The sequence below is a fragment of the Heloderma suspectum genome, chromosome 2 (genome assembly GCF_057233095.1).
Source record: "Heloderma suspectum isolate Gila_16-S chromosome 2, 16-S_ref, whole genome shotgun sequence".
Classification (NCBI taxonomy): Eukaryota; Metazoa; Chordata; class Lepidosauria; order Squamata; family Helodermatidae; genus Heloderma; species Heloderma suspectum.
Genome location: NC_139459.1, coordinates 266818770 through 266836018, shown reverse-complemented (window position 1 = coordinate 266836018; position 17249 = coordinate 266818770). Strand labels below are relative to the sequence as shown.

General features: G+C 44.1%; 1 protein-coding gene across 1 annotated transcript in view; it reads left to right on the top strand.

Moving 5' to 3' along the window:
- Positions 1-17249, top strand: part of CAMK2A (calcium/calmodulin dependent protein kinase II alpha) — a 161402-nt gene that overhangs the window by 39539 nt on the left and 104614 nt on the right. The window contains exon 3 of the mRNA XM_084829810.1: positions 521-615. Within this exon, the coding sequence (XP_084685936.1) occupies positions 521-615 (95 nt within the window). The remainder of the gene's footprint in view (positions 1-520; positions 616-17249) is intronic.

Here is a 17249-nt window from a genome sequence, read left to right as displayed (position 1 = left end):
GCCATCTTGTGGAAGTGAATTCCATAGTTTAACTATGCACTGCGTGAAGAAGTACTGCTTTAATTTGTTCTGAATCTCCCACCAATCAGCTTCATGGGATGACTCCAGGTTCTAGTATCTTGAGAGAGGGAGAAAGATGTCTCCCTATCCACTTTCTCCATACCGTGCACAATTTTGTACACCTTTATCATGTCTCCCCTTATTCCCTTTTTTTCTAAGTTAAACTATCCCAGATGATGTAACCTTTCCTCATAGGGGAGCTGTTCTCAATACCACTTGCTGGAGAACAATAGCCAGAGAGGGTTATTGCCCTCTTATTCATATCTTGCTTGGTTGGCCACTGTGGGAAACATAATGCTGGACTAGACAGACCATAATCAGACCCTGCAGGGCCCTTCTTATGTCCCATTGCCTTTAAACTTGCTTAGATTTAACCATTCTAGCATGTGGTACGTGACTTTTTTTCAGCCTAACTTCTCACATACATTTTGTTTTGTTTTTTTCTTCTTCTCTCCTACAGAGGTGCTTTCTCAATTGTTAGGAGGTGTGTGAAGGTGTTGTCAGGACAAGAGTATGCTGCCAAGATCATAAACACCAAGAAGCTCTCAGCTCGTGGTAGGTGTTGTCTGATCTTACTACATGTTAGAAAGAGATCTATCAGCCTAGACATCTTTGCTACTATGACCACCAGTTCTAGTAGCCTATATACAATGTTTCCTTTGGGTGCTGCTGTGCTTTGTTACAAGTATGTGTTTAAAAAGTCTAGATATGCTAGAATCATACATACATATATAAATGCGTGCACGTGCGTGTGTATGTATGCAGAACCACGGAGGAACAATCCCAGTTGTCTCAAGAGCTATAAACTTGATGCTGGTACCTAGGAACTTAAAATACATTGTTTCTTAGCTCTTGAACAGGGGTGGCCACATGTAAACATCTACACATGGATGAGAGCTATAGTTCCCACCAATATTGCTCTTTCATCTCCAGTTCATATTAACTGTGACCCATTTTCCAACCTCCTCACAACTAGGTGATTGCTATTTTCATTCTACAGATGGAAAACTGAGGCTCAGATAATGACTTATTCAACGCCAGCCACTGGGCCCATTGCTGAGCAAGATGTGAACTTGCGTCTTAGATCAAGGCACATAAACTAGTAATTCACACTGCCTATTTCAGTCTTTTGACCTCAAGATTTTGTGTGGTAAAGCAATTATGAAGCAGGATCCAGGCAGCGATCCTATTCCTCAGAGCGCCGTGATGGTTCTTTCTTCAGTTATGATCTAATTCAGGATGTAGTTTTCTGCATCATGGGAACTTTTCAAACCATTGATTCTAATGAAGTGGTGGAATAGCCCTTAAGATTTAAAGCACCAGCCCTTCTGATAGCTCAAAGCAAGCTTTTACTGGTTTCTCCAGGGCCTTTTAAAGGAAGTAAAATGAAGTGTTTTCTCACATAACCTTTGAGTCTTTGTCATGATACTGTTGCTAATAACGTGGCAAAGAAAGCAGAGGGGAACATTAGCAATGTAAATGAACGTTCTGGCCAACAGTAAGCTTTACATCCACAGAACTGCTTTAAGTCTCAGGCGTAAAAATGTGCATAAGAAGTGACTGATCTTTTCTCTGGGCATTATAGAAGAGTACACTGTCTTATAAATGTACACTTGTAAAGCATCAGCTATGGGCAGTATAGAAATGAAATGAAATAAATAAAATAAAACATACAAACAAACCCCAGCACAGTTAAATTTCACAGGTGAGTTCACTTGGATAGATGTCAACAAGGAGGTATTGGAGAATGTCAAGCTTATCAGCTATGGTTAATGACCATAACAGCTGGGGATGATGGCAGTTGTAGTCCAACACATCTAGAGGGCACCGGTTCAATAATCTCACTGGCTCTTCATATAGCTTCTCATTTTCCTTTCCATTTCTGCCCTGGAGAGGTGGGGGTGTCCATCTTGTCACTTAGAGAGATGGGATCTATTGGGACTTGTTTATTCTGTTAATTAATACATATGCAACATGAAATATGGCTGCTCTCAAGGTCATTCATAATACCTCCTACCATTTAAACCTATTAAAATGGTTTAGAATTGACTCTGGAAAAGATACAGTCAATCTGTATTAACGTCATCTTTTAAAAAGGTCATAACACAATTAATTAATGTGGTAGTTTTATAGACAAGTGTTCAGCCGCAAAAAAAACCCCAGATGTCTTTACCCTGTAGGAAAATAAGCAGGGAGATATATAACTAAATATCCTTCTATAAGATATTCCTCAGCCAAAGATGTAGCGCCTATGAGAGGGAGCCAGATTGCACACAATGAACCGCAAAAGGGGACTGAGGGAGTCAGAGGAGGCAAGGCGATAAACAGTCTGAGGCTGGGTCTCTGGGGTTTATGTGACAGAGATCACCAGAAAAAGTGGAGGGCAGGGAAGGCAGCTACATCTAAAAGAGCTGCATAAGCGTTGCTTCAGAGGAGGCAGAAACTGGGGATCTCTACCTGTGAGAGAAACATGATCAGCCTATGTGAGAACAACAGTTTTACATTTAAAAATGGCCAGAAAATGCTCTCCTGGAAACCACATAAGGAAATATCATTTGTGCCTAGCTGACAGGGCACGGGTGCAGAATCTCAGGCCCAGAGTCTCACTCCAGCCCTCTGGCGTTCTCCAGATGGACATGCCCCCTTCCCCAGGCCCCACCCCCTTTCAAACCCTAACCATCAATAGTTTGGTGGTATTCCGGCTTTTCTGCAGTCCCCCTCCCCCATTCTAAACGGTTGAAACATATCTCCTAAGGCTTAGTTACTGGCAGTAAAGGCTTTAAGCTACAATAGGCTGGTATTTTTGGTCTCGCCCCTTTTGTCTTTGGCCCTGCCCACCACTGCAATGCGGCTCCCAAAAGCTGCATTTCTCTGAAATGGAATTCAGCTGTTCTGCACCTCTGTGGACAGGGCCATAGATCAGTGGTTAGAGGATGTGCTCTGTGTGCTGAAAGGGGCAGGTTCTGTTTCCTGCATCTCCGGTGGAAAGAATTTCAGTGAGCAGGGCTGAGCAAGCCCTCTCTCTGAAGTCTTGGCTGCTACAAGTCAGTGTAGGCTGTACTGGGCTAGACAGACCAATGGACTGATTCAGTCTGTGGAAGTATAGTCCCAAATGTTAGTGTTGACACCCTGATTTTAAACTGAAGATCTTTTCAAATGTAAGATCAGTCCTTCAGCTAGACACGAAGGCTGGGGGTGGCGATGGCCGACAGGAAGCTCTGGCATGGGCTGGTCCATGAAGTCATGAAGAGTCGGAAGCGACTGAACAAATAAACAACAAATAGGCTTGCACCAGGCTTCACTGTGCATTCTTCAAGGTCTCCAGATCATTGGTGTACATTATATATAACTGGCACTTAAAATGCACTAAGAACCTTTGGTGTGTGCAGGAGGCCGAGAATGGCCAGGAATGTCCTTAGTCCAGCCTCATGCCCTCCAGATGTGTCTGACTGCAAATCCCATCAATCTAGCCACCATGAATGTGTTGGTTGTTGCTGTTTTTGCTGATGTCATTGGTTTTATTGTTGGCTTTTATTGCTGCTTTTATTGCTATTTTATTCTGATTATGTTTTTATCACTTTTAATATTTTAACTGTTTTTATGTATTTTATGGCTGTGAGCTGCCTTGGGAGGACTTCTGCCCTGAAAGGCAGCTGAGAAATTTTTTAAAGGTGCAATCCTGTGCATGTTTAGACAGAGGAAAGGCCTACAATTCCCAGCATTCCCCAGCGAGCCTTGCTGGCTAGGGAATGCTGGGAGTTGTAGGCCTTTTCTCTGTCTAAACATGCATAGGATTGTGCCCTAAATAAAGAAAATATATAAAACTAGTTGTAGAGGATGGGGACTGTAGTCTAACTCATCTGGAAGGCACCAAGTGTGGACAGCTGCCCTGTTCCATGTCAGTCCTCTTCAAACCAATATAGAAGCTGATCAAGGAACCCATTCCAGTTCCTCCAATCCAGACCGGAGTTCCAGCAAAACTGAAGTTGCTTTATTTTGAAACAGAACTGCTCATCCCTGCTGCTGCTGTGCTAGACTGCACCTGCCCTTTGTTGTTAAATAAGCTAGCAAGGACTTTAAGCTGGGGTATGGTCATTTTCACTTGATAACTGCAGTTATCCCTTTTTACTTATGAAAGGCCTTGGCCCATATGGATCCTTATTTTGTCTCCAGGCAATGACCTAATAATGGGAGGCAAGCTGGGAGGTAATGAGCTTTTCACTGGTGCTTGCTAGTGCTTTAAGTGATGGTGTGAAATCTTCCTTATAATAATTGTACTAGCCAGGACTAGAAAGCATGAACAACAGGAATATTAGTGCATTATAATGATAATTACTGGATCAGTGATAAACACCTTATTTATTTATTTTTTCTTCCATTGAAGGTTATTTTACATCAATAGAAAGAAAGAAAAATGGAAACCTTAATAAACTCTCCCTTTGTTCTGCCTCTCATTTTAATTTGCATTTACTACTCTTTCTAGCTCTCTAAGGTTGCGTCGGGGAATGAGTGGGTTTGACAAAGCGCTAATTACTGAAGGAACATGATCAGTCAGTGTTATGAAGTAAGGTTAGCAAGCTTGCAGTGGCCTTCTTTGAGCTTACAGTCTCATCACCCTATAATAACAAAGCCATGGCAGTCTGTTACATGGCTTCCTGTAATGCAGTTTTTGACATAAGTCTGTGTGCGTGTGTGTGTGTGTGTGTGTGTAGGGGGCTGTTCAACATCAAAATATGCCATCTTCAATCATGCCAATGTTCCTCTTCAGTGTGAGGACAGGTCCATGTGTTCAATGGAAATTCTCTGAGCATTTGGAACTTGCTGTGTTTGGTCCCAGCTGTTATTACTGTGCATTACTCTATGTATTACTTTCATCTACTGAAATCGTGGCTGTGCATACGTTCATGCAAGCTGCATCATTGATTTTCCTTGCAAATGGCTGCACTTGGGATTGGTAAAGAAACTCTGAGACCCTAAATTGTCAAGAAGGGTGCAGGATCCATTTTTCTTTCTAGTCATAACAGCCACTGACTTGCTAAGAAGCTCCTGCTGATGCCTTGATGGCTACACTCAGAATTTGTGCAGCCAAATTCAGTTCCAGCACATGCCTTGTGTCAGTGTGCTATAAACAATCAACCCCAGCCCTTGTTGTGATGTTTCATGCCGAAGAAAACAAGTAAGCTAATTTGCATTTACATGGGGCACCTAAACCTAGGGTTTCGGTGCCACCATCTATCACATACTTAAATCCACATAGAACTTGTCTTCATCAGTTCCTTCATCAGTGCTACTAGCTGCTAGGTCTTGGTTAGCTGCATGTTCCTTGTGCTGGTCCAGGACATCAAGCAGGTCTTTTGACATATCCAAAAAGATTTTAGACAACCTCTGCTTTTGCTTTCTGAAAATACAGGAGGTCCTATCTTTTGCACAAGGTTGTTACTTGCTCTTTAGGTAAGTTTCCCTGTTTCCTGACAGTTTTCCTCTTCTGTTAGCAGTAGGATTTCCACCAGTGGCTCTCAGTTTGAGGTAAGTAAGGGCCTCTTTCTTGCTGCATAAAATTTCTACTCGCTTTTTCATTAAATGTCACAATTCAGTGCCCTCTCTGCACTGATGCCCTCACTAATTCAAAGATATCAAAACAAAACTACTTTATTTGGCACAATGTGTCCCTTCTTTTAGAAAACCATTTTGTCCCCTCCAAAACTCTGCATGACCTGTTCTGCTTTTTCTTATCCTCATCACTATGCCATGAGCAGTGAATAATATATGCCTGTGCCTTTCCAAGGGCCAAACTAGATGTGATGCTAAACACATCACTTGCTACTGAGTATTTAAATTATTATTATTATTATTATTATTAATAATAATAATAAATAGGTACAAGGACCCCGATTTTCATTATGGACCATGGTGTGTGGTGAGTGAGATTTAACCCTTCCTCCTTGTATTAAGCCTTGTATTAGCCCTGGGAGGGAAGCTTCCATTGGCAGCATCATTACAAGCTTCCATCCCAGGACAAATATCAGCTGTGTGGGGAGGTCAGAAAATTTTCACCAGAACCACGGCGGGAGAGAAAAGGGATAAATTCCCCCAACCCATGCATCTCATTTTCAATGAAAATTGGGGCCTCTTATACCTATTCTAATTTTTAAAAGCAAAAAAGAAGCAGCAGCAAGTGATACATATAAATGTCAGATCTTGTTTGGCCCTCAACTGATGTGGCATCTATGTGTTTTCCAGTCACGTGTCTCTCAACCCAAACACAAATAGTTTCAGTAGATGCCCATTTTAAAGTAACCCCTCTCTCAGTTTGCCATTGATTGAATGGGTTATGAATGTTCCCCAAACCAGGAAACAATGTTTTTCTCCCAAGGGGTTGAACTCAGCTTTCTTCCAGCTTCAAACTATAGAATCATAGAATAGTAGGGTTGGAAGGGGCCTACAAGGCCATCGAGTCCAACCCCCTGCTCAATGCAGGAATCCAAGTCAGAGCATCCCTGACAAATGGCTGTCCAGTCTCGTCTTGAAGGCCTCCAGTGTGGGAGAGCCCACTGCCTCCCTAGGTAATTGGTTCCATGGTTGTATTGCTCTTACAGTCAGGAAGTTTTTCTTGATGTTCAGCTGGAATCTGGCTTCCTGTAACTTGAGCCCATTATTCCGTGTCCTGCACTCTGGGATGATCAAGAAGAGATCCTGGCCTTCTTCTCTGTGACAACCTTTCGAGTACTTGAAGAGTGCTATCATATCTCCCCTCAGTCTTCTCTTCTCAAGGCTAAACATGCCCAGTTCTTTCAGTCTCTCTTCATAGGGCTTTGTTTCCAGTCCCCTGATCATCTTTGTTGCCCTCCTCTGAACCCTCTCCAGTTTGTCTGCATCCTTCTTAAAGTGTGGTGCCCAGAACTGGAGACAGTACTCCAGATGAGGCCTAACCAGTGCTGAGTAGAAGGGAACTAGTACTTCCCGGGATTTGGAAGCTATACTTCTATTCATGCAGCCCCAAAGAGCATTAGCCTTTTTTGCAGCCACATCACATTGTTGGCTCATATTCAGCTTGTGATCGACAACAATTCCAAGATCCTTCTCACTTGTAGTGTTGTTGAGCCACGTATCCCCCATCTTGTAACTGTGCATTTGGTTTCTTTTTCCTAGGTGCAGAACTTGGCATTTATCCCTATGAAATGTCATTCTGTTGTTTTCTGCCCAGCGCTCCAGTCTATCCAGATCACTTTGAATTTTGTTTCTGTCTTCCAAAGTATTAGCTATCCCGCCCAATTTTGTGTCATCTACAAATTTGATCAGCATTCCCTGCACCTCCTCCTCCAAGTCATTAATACAAATGTTGAAGAGCACTGGGCCCAGGACTGAGCCCTGCGGTACCCCACTCGTTACCTCTCCCCAGTTTGAGAAGGTCCCACTGATAAGCACTCTTGAGTCCGATTCTGTAGCCAACTGTGGATCCACCCGATCGTTGTTTCATCTAGCCCACTTTGAGCTAGTTTGCTCATCAGGAGATCATGGGGCACTTTGTCAAAAGCTTTGCTGAAGTCGAGGTATATGATATCTACAGCATTCCCATGGTCTACAAGGGAGGTTACTTGATCAAAAAATGAGATCAGATTTGTCTGGCAGGACTTGTTTTTGACAAATCCATGTTGGCTTTGAGTAATCATGGCATTGTTGTCAAAGTGCTTCCAGATGGATTCCTTTATCATCTGCTCCAGAATTTCCCCAGGGATTGATGTCAGACTGGTCTGTAGTTCCCAGGTTCCTCCTTTTTACCCTTTTTGAAGATAGGGACAACGTTAGCCCTCCTCCAGTCATCTGGCACTTCCCCCGTCCTCCATGATTTCTCAAAGAGAATAGACAGCGGTACTGAGAGTTCTTCTGCCAGTTCCTTTATTACTCTAGGTTGCAGTTCATCTGGCCCTGGAGATTTGAACTCATTCAAAGTAATTAGGTGTTCCTTGACCATATGCCTATCCATCTCCAGCTGCAATCCTGCCCCTTCAGCCTGTCCTTCGCCTTTGCCAGGCGGGTCATAGACCCTCTTTTGGGAGAAGACTGAGCCAAAGTAGGAGTTGAGCACCTCTGCCTTTTCTTTGTCATCTGTTATCGTTTTGCCATCCTTATTTAATAACTGAACCACAATTTCTTTCCTCTGCCTTTTACTATGCACGTAAAATATACTTTTATAACATAAAATATTATATTATATAATAATATTTATATAATAATATTTATATTATAAAAATATAAAATATACAAATATACTATGAACAACAAGTATATTTGCCACTGACCCAAGTGCTGATTTAGTCTTCAGTTCTGCCTCGACCCCCCTGCCTCAGGTGGACAGTAACTTTTTATTGCTTAAAGTGCCACTTGTATGTTTATACAATTAAAAGTTTATTTGGTGCCTTACTTAAACACACACACATTTTAAAGCTAAAAACCTTCTTTGGGAGAGAGGGTGGAGGATTTGTGATGGCTCAGGCACCAGACAATCGGTGCTGTGCCTACTTAGTTTTTACAACAAACAAGAGAACTGGTTTTCCCTGAGTTATATGAAGTTATATTAAACTCCAAGGGAAAAATACCTGAAGACAATTTTAGAGTCGATAGACACTCATAGTGACATGGATAAAATCAAATAACTGCTGCCTAGCACAGTTAAGCCTATTGTGTGTTTAATACAGCCAAATTTCCCATGAAAGCTTCCCAACTTAGGCAGGCCTATGTGGTTTAAGGACTTTGCCTATTGTGTATGATCTATGTTGTGTAAGGTATGGTTTGTTTGGCTGTAAATTTCCTTTTGGGCTATAGCCTGTAATTGGCTGTGTAATAAACTTGATTTGAATTTGGTTTTCCCTGAACATCTGGACAAAAATGCAGTGAATACACTCCTATCATGTAAAATATGTACAATGTTATGGACTCTGGCTAACCACACTTTCCTTAATCCTCTAGGAAATATTCTCAGTGCAAAAAAAAAAAAAAAGCATCAATCCCAATCTTCAGTTCATGTCACTAGTTTTCCAGCAGTGCATTCTAGCCCCATTCATGATACCCTAAGTAAGTTTTTGGGACATTTGGTTTCAGTTTTACTGGGTTGGGCAGTTAAAAATTCTACACTGGTAAGTTGGACCAGGATCAATAGCAATGTTCTTCATAAGCTTTGTGAGCTCCTAGGAGATGTTACCAATTTAAAGAACCCTGTGCAGACTGCATAAATGCCACATTCCCAACTTGGGTGAGATGAGTGGTGGTGGTGCTAGCAAAATCTATGTTTGCAATGGAAAAATACTCAGCAGCCTCTTATAGTATGATGGTAGCAGTTTATGCCATTTCAATGTGAAAGGGAGTCTCACATATGGCAAGAGAGCATTCTCACAGCCATCTTCATCCATGTTATCCATGTTTTCCTGGGCTGATACTCAAGGCTCCTCTCTCCCACAGTCCCCTACTTGCAATGTAGTTTAAATTATATCCTGGGGCAGGCAGAGAATGACTCATTATAATATACCCTGATAGGGTTCCATGGATCCCTATAGAGGAGTGGAGACTGGTGGCTCTGAAGACAGTGGGGTGGTGAATCTGCTCTGGGTTTCAGTCAGAACCAGCCAGAGCTCTAAAGGAGCTATCCAAGGTGCTGAACCTATGGGGGTTTGGATACAGCACCTTGGATATCTCCTTTAGAGTTCTGGCTGGTTCTGACTGAAACCCAGAGCAGATTCACCACCCCACTGTCTTCAGAGCCACCAGCCTCCACTGCTATAGAGCTATATAGATATTACAGCATGGTAGTTAGTGAGTTGGCTTTTTCATTGCCATTCCCAGGAGGTTCGACTCATGGTTTCCACCTCTGCATACTTGAGAGCCGTAGGCTTAAGCTGCCAGTCAATTCTCTTGCGGGTTATCCCAGCAGCACTCCATCAATACCCATTTCTCGTGGCAGCTTAGTTTGATGTTTCCTGTCAGTACCAGGCAGGCTGCATGTCAGAAAGGAAATGTCTCTAAATGCAACTTTGTGGGAGTTTGGAAGCCAGAGGACAAAAAGCCTTCCAGCTATGGAAGATTTATTAGTTGGAGCTCTAAGCTGGGAACAACCACATTGTGTTTCATAACTGGATGGCATTCAATGTGGAGCATATGAAATTGAATTGAGCTTTATGTAATGCATTGCGTACCCAATGTGCTGAGACGCTTTATAAAGCAATGAGTAGGAGCAGTAAGTGTGTAAGCAAGCAGAGCAGCCTGTATGTGTGCAGCTGTCACTCAAATGCAGCTTTGTAACTTTCCTTATTGCAAAAGGAAGGATTGGCTCAAGGCACCTTCAATTATTTTCCCAGTAATTTCCACAAATTCCTCAACTCCCACCTGAACAATCAGATAAACTTACTGGGGTATTTTCTGACATTATATTTGCTTTTATAGGGTTGCCAATCAATCATGATCATTTATATAATGATACCATCTTTATGTTACAGCCTTATATGATGGGATTCATGCTTCAGAATATTTGTGTCAAGCACCACTGTGCAGATTTGTTGCCACATTTCTCACTTCCGCTTCCCTGAATTATCATGGAGAGGTGGATAATTTGCCAAAATGGCTACCCACATCTAATTATTGTAGTCCTGGTGGTACAACAGGACTCTCTGGTATGGCTTAGGGGTGATCTCCAGATATTTTGGACTTTAGCTCTCAGTGTTCCTGAACGTGCTGGCAGGGGCTTCTGGGAGTTGAAGACCAACATATTGGGTATCTACCTTCTGCCCATTCCTGCTTTAAAACATATTTTGAAGGGAGATAGGGGAGGAGTTTGGGAAAGATACACTGAAGAAGGAACCAGTGGTAGGTCCTCAAAGCTGTCTGGAGAACAAAAATGATTTCATGAAGGATGAGCAGGCGCTCTGCACTGGGAAGCCCACCTCTACCACAAAAGCCTGTCCTTTTGCTAAATACAGCATGATGGCAGGGGCCTCAAACTGGTGCTAGTGTCTGAACTTCCACTTGTGTCATCACCAGGCATTCCTTGGGCAGCTGCTTGGGCCCCAGTGATCTGGCGGGGCCCACTGCTGACACATTTCCCCTGCTCTCCCCTTTTTCCTGGCTTGGCATTTGGAGTAGCATCAGGTGAGTAGTCTAGCTGCCATTTTAATTTCCTATAATGCCCCTGATGTAGCAGTGCTGTGTAGAATTATGGGAAATTAAAATGGCAGCCTCAGCCACCTGATGCTGCTCAGAGCACTGCTGCTGGCCCCACCACTGCCAGTTAAGTGTGATAGGGCCCACCAACAGAGAAGGGGATCCATCAGAATGCACTTTGCCCAGGGCCTCCTCAAACCTGGAACCAGTCATAGAATACTGAGTCAGCCCCTTGGTCCATCTACCCCAATTGTTAACACTGACTGGCAGTAATAGCTCTCCAGGGGTTCAGGCAGGATTTTTCCCAGCCCTACCTGGAGATAACAGGGATTGAACCTTGGGCCTTATGCATGCAAAACACATGCTTTACCACTGAGCTATGGCCCTTGGTCTGAGCACAGATGAACACCCCAATAATCATTTTGGAAGGACTGCTACTTCGCTCCCCATTTTATGTAGGGATATTAGCTTGTTTGCCAGCTGTATTTTATATCACTTTACTAGATCATCTGAGGGCTCATTTACACCTTATGGCTACTCCATAGAAGCCATTTAAAATCTCTTCATGAGGTTGTCATTGTGTCCAGACCAAACTCTGCTCCGCCAAAATGTAGCCACTGCCACACTGCTGAGCTGTGGTTCAATCAGGTGGTAGAAGGATTAGCCGGCGCAATGCACCGTTACCAGGGTACACCCGATTGTAAACAATCGTCGAGGAGGCTCCTTCCATGTACCCCTCTTCATGAGGTGTATTCATTTATTTATTTTATTTGTACCCCACCTTTCTACCAAAAAATGGCACTCAAGGCAGCCTACAGAACCAATTAAAATGGATTAAACCAAGTCATTAAAATACAAGAAAACATAACAATTACAGAAAAAGAAATTATTGAAAACAGCACCCAACCCAGCAGACCCACTAACGGGTTAAATGCCTTCTTAAATAAAGCAGTTTTTGCCTGCTGGCGGAAGGATATCAAAGAGGGGGCAAACCTAGACTCCCTTGAGACGGAGTTCCATGGCCTGCGAGTGGCCACCGAAAACGCCCTCCCTTGGGTCACCGTCACCACCAAACGTGCCTCTGAAGGTGGTAGTCTCGAAAGAAGGGCCTCCCCCTCAGATCTTAAGAACTTGGCCGGCTCATATGGGAGAAGGAGGTCTTTCAGGTAGCCTGGTCCCAAGCTGTACAGGGGGACTTTATAAGTCATAACCAGCACTTTGAATCCTGCCCAGAAACAGACCGATAGCTAGTGAAGCTGTTGTAACAAAGGAGTCATGTGCTCCCTGTAACTGGCCCCAGTCACCCACAGCATTCTGAACTGGCTGAATTTTCTGAACACTGTTCAAAGGCAGCCCCATGTAGAGCATGTTACAGTAGTCCAAACAGGATGTGACAACAGGATAAGGATAATATGAATCACCAAAACAGAGGAAATTAATTACTTGGACAGAGATAAACAAGGACAGAGGAGGACACGTATTTGTATAACATTTGCATATGCTAATTTATATGTGTAGCTGCAAATTTAGGAATAACTATTATAAATTTAAATAGAAATACAGTACATCTCACCACAGTATGGAAGACTGTGACCAGGTGACCGGTGTGCCTTGCCTGCTCAGCCTGCCGTTCCAGGTGCTGTTGAGGAGCACCTTCACAGCCCCTGTTTTCCCTCCCTTCTCACGGCTATTTTTCTTCAAGAATTGGCCTGGACAGCCCTTCAAACAGAGGACACCTTCCAAATAGAGGACAGTCCTCTGGCAGCCCTTCAGATACAGGACTCCCCTGTCTAAAGTAGGACACGTGACCACTGTACCTCAGGATGAAACATCCACAGTCAGTGGCTCACAATGTGTGGTGGCTCAGATCCACTGAGGACAGGGAATTGTTTGTAGTGGCATGGAGAAAATGCCCTTGGCTGTGGGGTAAGTGAGGCAGGGTAAGGCTCATCATGTGGTAACTGCCACCTTGTGGAGCAACGCAAACAGGCCTCCTCCACGGGGCAGGCTGTACACATGCAACAGGCTAGTGTAGTCCAAAGGGTGATATTTAGTGACCAGCTGGCTCTCACTCTGGAATAAAGAAAGCATCTTGGGAGAGGCAGAGTAAATGGATGACTGGTGCCTGGGATACTGCTGCTTTGGGGATTCATTTTGACTTGTGTTTTCTGGGAATTCAGAGTGGGGGCGTTACCTTCGGCAAAGCTGCTACTGCTTAATTAGTGTGAATAAGAAGACTGGAAATGGGCAAAGCTTTCCCTTTGTTTCTTCATGACACCATTATTCATCTCTCCAAAAGGTAAAAAAGAGTAAAATAAAGGAGCTGCTTTCAAGGCCCCAAAATAGAACAGCGCTTCTCAAGCTTCCCACACATGGCTCTGCCGATGTAACGCAATCCCAAGAAACCACAGCATTGCAGATTTTCTGCTCTTGATCCACGACTAGGCTGTGCTCCAATCAGGTTGGGAGCTCTTCCTGGTACTCCCCAAAGACCTCTGCGTGGTAACTTAAAAGGCCAGTGTGATGTAGTAGACAAGGGCATTAGACTGATCCCTGCCCAGTCATGAAGCACACTGGGTGATCTTGGTCCTGGCCTGTGCAGGAGAAATGTCTCTTGCAGCGTACAGACTGCGAGGTAAATCGGATGCCCTGCTGTTCTGCGGCATTGTCCCCCACCCTCTGATAGCAGTGGTTACAGCACAGCAGTGGTTACAGCATTGCTAAACAGCGTGTCTAGACACTAGACCCCATGCCCCTCTGTCATCCTAGGTCATACACCTTCTAAATGACAGGTGTCTGCTGCACATTGTACCATATTCAGCCACAATATATGCTAGATTAATTCAGAAGAGCCAGTTGTCCAAAGTCTCCCAGTGACATTGAAGGCTGAGGAGCCATTGAATGTGGGTGTTGCCTGTCCCCCACTCTCTGCCCTGCAGCAGGCAACATTAGCTCACGGCACTGTTTGCAGCATTCTTGACAGGATTACTGGTAATGATGAAAGAAATATTGGCTGGGAAAATCTCATGTGTAGACGAAGGCCGCTCCACTGCACTCCCATGGTAGTCTCTTTTTCAACCAGCTCCTTGGAGTTATAAGGGGATAGTCATTAGTTACCATGAGTCCCTTTCTTCTTAAGCTTGACTTGGGTTTTTACATGTGATGGCAAAGAAATGAGACAACTTGCCATCCGCTGAGAGCAGATGGTGCGATTCTTTTGGAGGGTGCATGTGGCACACTCCTGGGCTGAGTGAATGCAGATTGGCAGCAGGCAAGGAGAAGTAACGCATGACAGTTTCAAGGGCTTTCGGAAAGACTGACTAGATGGAATTACACTATTTCTTTCCCTACCTTCCTAATCCTTCCACTCCTCTCTGTCATTTAAAAAAAAAAAACCTGTTCCCTCTTCTTCCTCTTCTCCAACTCACATGAGTATATCCTTATAGCTAATAGCTCATCCTAAAGAAACCTCTACAGGACAATACTATGCATGTTAAGTTAACTCAGAAGTAAATCCCACTGTGCTTAGTGGGGCTTATGCCATGTTTAGGATTGCAGCTTTAGGCCTGGTTCAGACATACAGGAAACCATGGTTTCTAGCTATGTAAACAAGCCACAGCAAGTCTTGGGCTCATGGCTTTCATCTCTTGTATCCGGGGGGTGGGGTGGGGCATCTTCACGACAACAGGAGGAGAAGCGAATGTAGGATTACCCAGATTTTTCATGGAATCGGCTTTGGTCCACAGAGGGCTCCACGAACGAGTGCACCGTACCATTCATTCTAAGTCACTTCACAGTAACATACTTCCAGGTGGGGTGGGGGGTTTGGAGTGAACGTCATCAAGACTGGCAGGGGCTGATCAACCAATGTGGGAGGCTTCCCTCACCCTCCAATGTGAAAGGCTCCCCCTCTCCCGGTCCTTCCTTACAGCTAAGCAAACATTAGAGAACACAGCTGCAGGCTCCTCCCTCCCCTGAAGCTCCTGATGCTGCAAAGGAGCGAAGTTGCAAATTAATTACTTCCAAAAACCAAGGAAGCAGACATCAGAGACACACAGCTTTGACATAGTTTTAAGGCTCCTAAATGCATTATTTTGATTCATGGGGGTCTCAGTAACTTCAGGAGTGTGCATTTCAGGAACAAGCCTCATTGACCACAATGGCAGTTACTTCTGAGTAGACACACATATGTTTGTGCTGGGAAAGACAGGGACAGGAAACATAAGGACAGGAAACACCCCTTGACCTGAATCTCGGTGAAAGGCACACCCCTGGGCAGGGCAAGCATACACGAGGTAAATGTGGGGGTTGGGGCACACAACAACTATACCGTAGAGAACCCAACTTAAGGAAAAGAATTGGACTTTAAATAGTTTTTTCCATTAAAAGCTCCAGGGTGCCTGTGGGATGACAGCCCACATGTGCTCCGAACGACCTCCAGATGCAGCCAGCTCACAGCAAATCGCCTGTGGAGACATCCCCCAGCTCTTTCATATGGTGGAGAAGGAGATTGGAAGCATTTGCATCTTGCTTTAAATTAACCACAGTTCTCTGTGATGTCATAACACAGAGAATGTGGTTTATTTAAACTGTAGTTAGTGGGGAAAATGCCAGGAGCCATGACCATATTTTGTTCATGGCTTGTTCTCACTAATTATAGTTTAAATCAGGGGTGCACAAGTGTTTTGGCCCTGAGGGCCACATCTGATGTTGGCTTGGAGATCAGGGGCTATGTTCTCCCCCTCTCCCTCTCTCACGTGCACGCGCACACAGATTAACCTGATTTCAATTTATTAAAGTTATTTCAACATTGTTTTGCCTCAATCACCATGCCCCCAATTTTCCAATTTATGTTAATATAATTTAACTTTATTTATTTTCATCTATTCCGAGTTTATTTAGTAAATGTACCTTAACACTGTTTTCCCTCAAACACCACCTCTCCACCTCCAACATTCCATTTCTTATACACTTACTTTTTTGAAGAGTGTCTGTCTTGTGAACAACAGCGCTGTAAGCAGCATTCAGAGGGTCATAGAGTCCTGTGACGGCTGCTACTAGAGCATCTCCTAGAAGACCTTCTGGCCTCCAGCACACCGAGGGCAAGCAGGCCTCTGAGACCAGCTTCTAGAATGTCCAGCTTGAAATAGAGGCAGCGATGCTCAGAACTGGTGCGGATTGGCAGATGGGGGTGGGGGAAGAAGTAGACAGGGGTGAGTGGCAATGAGAGTGAGTAATAGTTGGGGATTGGCAGTGGGAGACTAGGAACTGATCGGGGAACAGCAGTGCAGGACATTGGTGCCAGAATAGATGGTGATTGCAGTGGTGAAATCCATGGCAGACCAACAGTAAATTTGGCAGCAGTGGCCTGGGCAGGGGTCATGGGGCTGCACAACACCACTTGGAGGGATGTTTATGCACCCCTGGTTTAAATAAACCACAATTCCCTGAATTCAGATGTCATGGGGAATTGTGGATAGAATCCAATGTTAATCCCATGCAGAGTAGACCATTGAAATGAATGGGACTTAGGTTGGTCATGAGTTTAAAACCCAGCAGTGGATGCTTCCAATTTACTTCTCTGGTACAAGAAAGAGGAGAGAGGGGACCAAGCTGTGTCTCATTCACACAGCAGGAAAGCATCGTTTCCCTATATCCCTAAACTGGGCTGAAGTGTATTTTGCTAATGACCTTAAGAACAGTGTGACCACACTTAGGATACTGTGTACAGTTCTGGTCACCATAGCTAAAAGAAGATATTGTAGAGATGGAGAAAGTGCAGAAAAGGGCAACTAAAATGATCAAGGAGCTGGAGCATCTCCCCTATGAGAGAAGGTTACAACATCTGGAATTGCTTAGCTTGGAAAAAAGGAGGGTAAGGGGAGACATGATAGAGGTGTACAAAATGATGCATGGTGTGGAGAAAGTGGATAGGGAGACATTTGAATGCCTCTCTCATAATACTAGAACCTGGGGTCATCCTGTGAAGCTGACTGGTGGGAGATTCAGGACAGATAAAAGGAAGTACTTCTTCACACAGC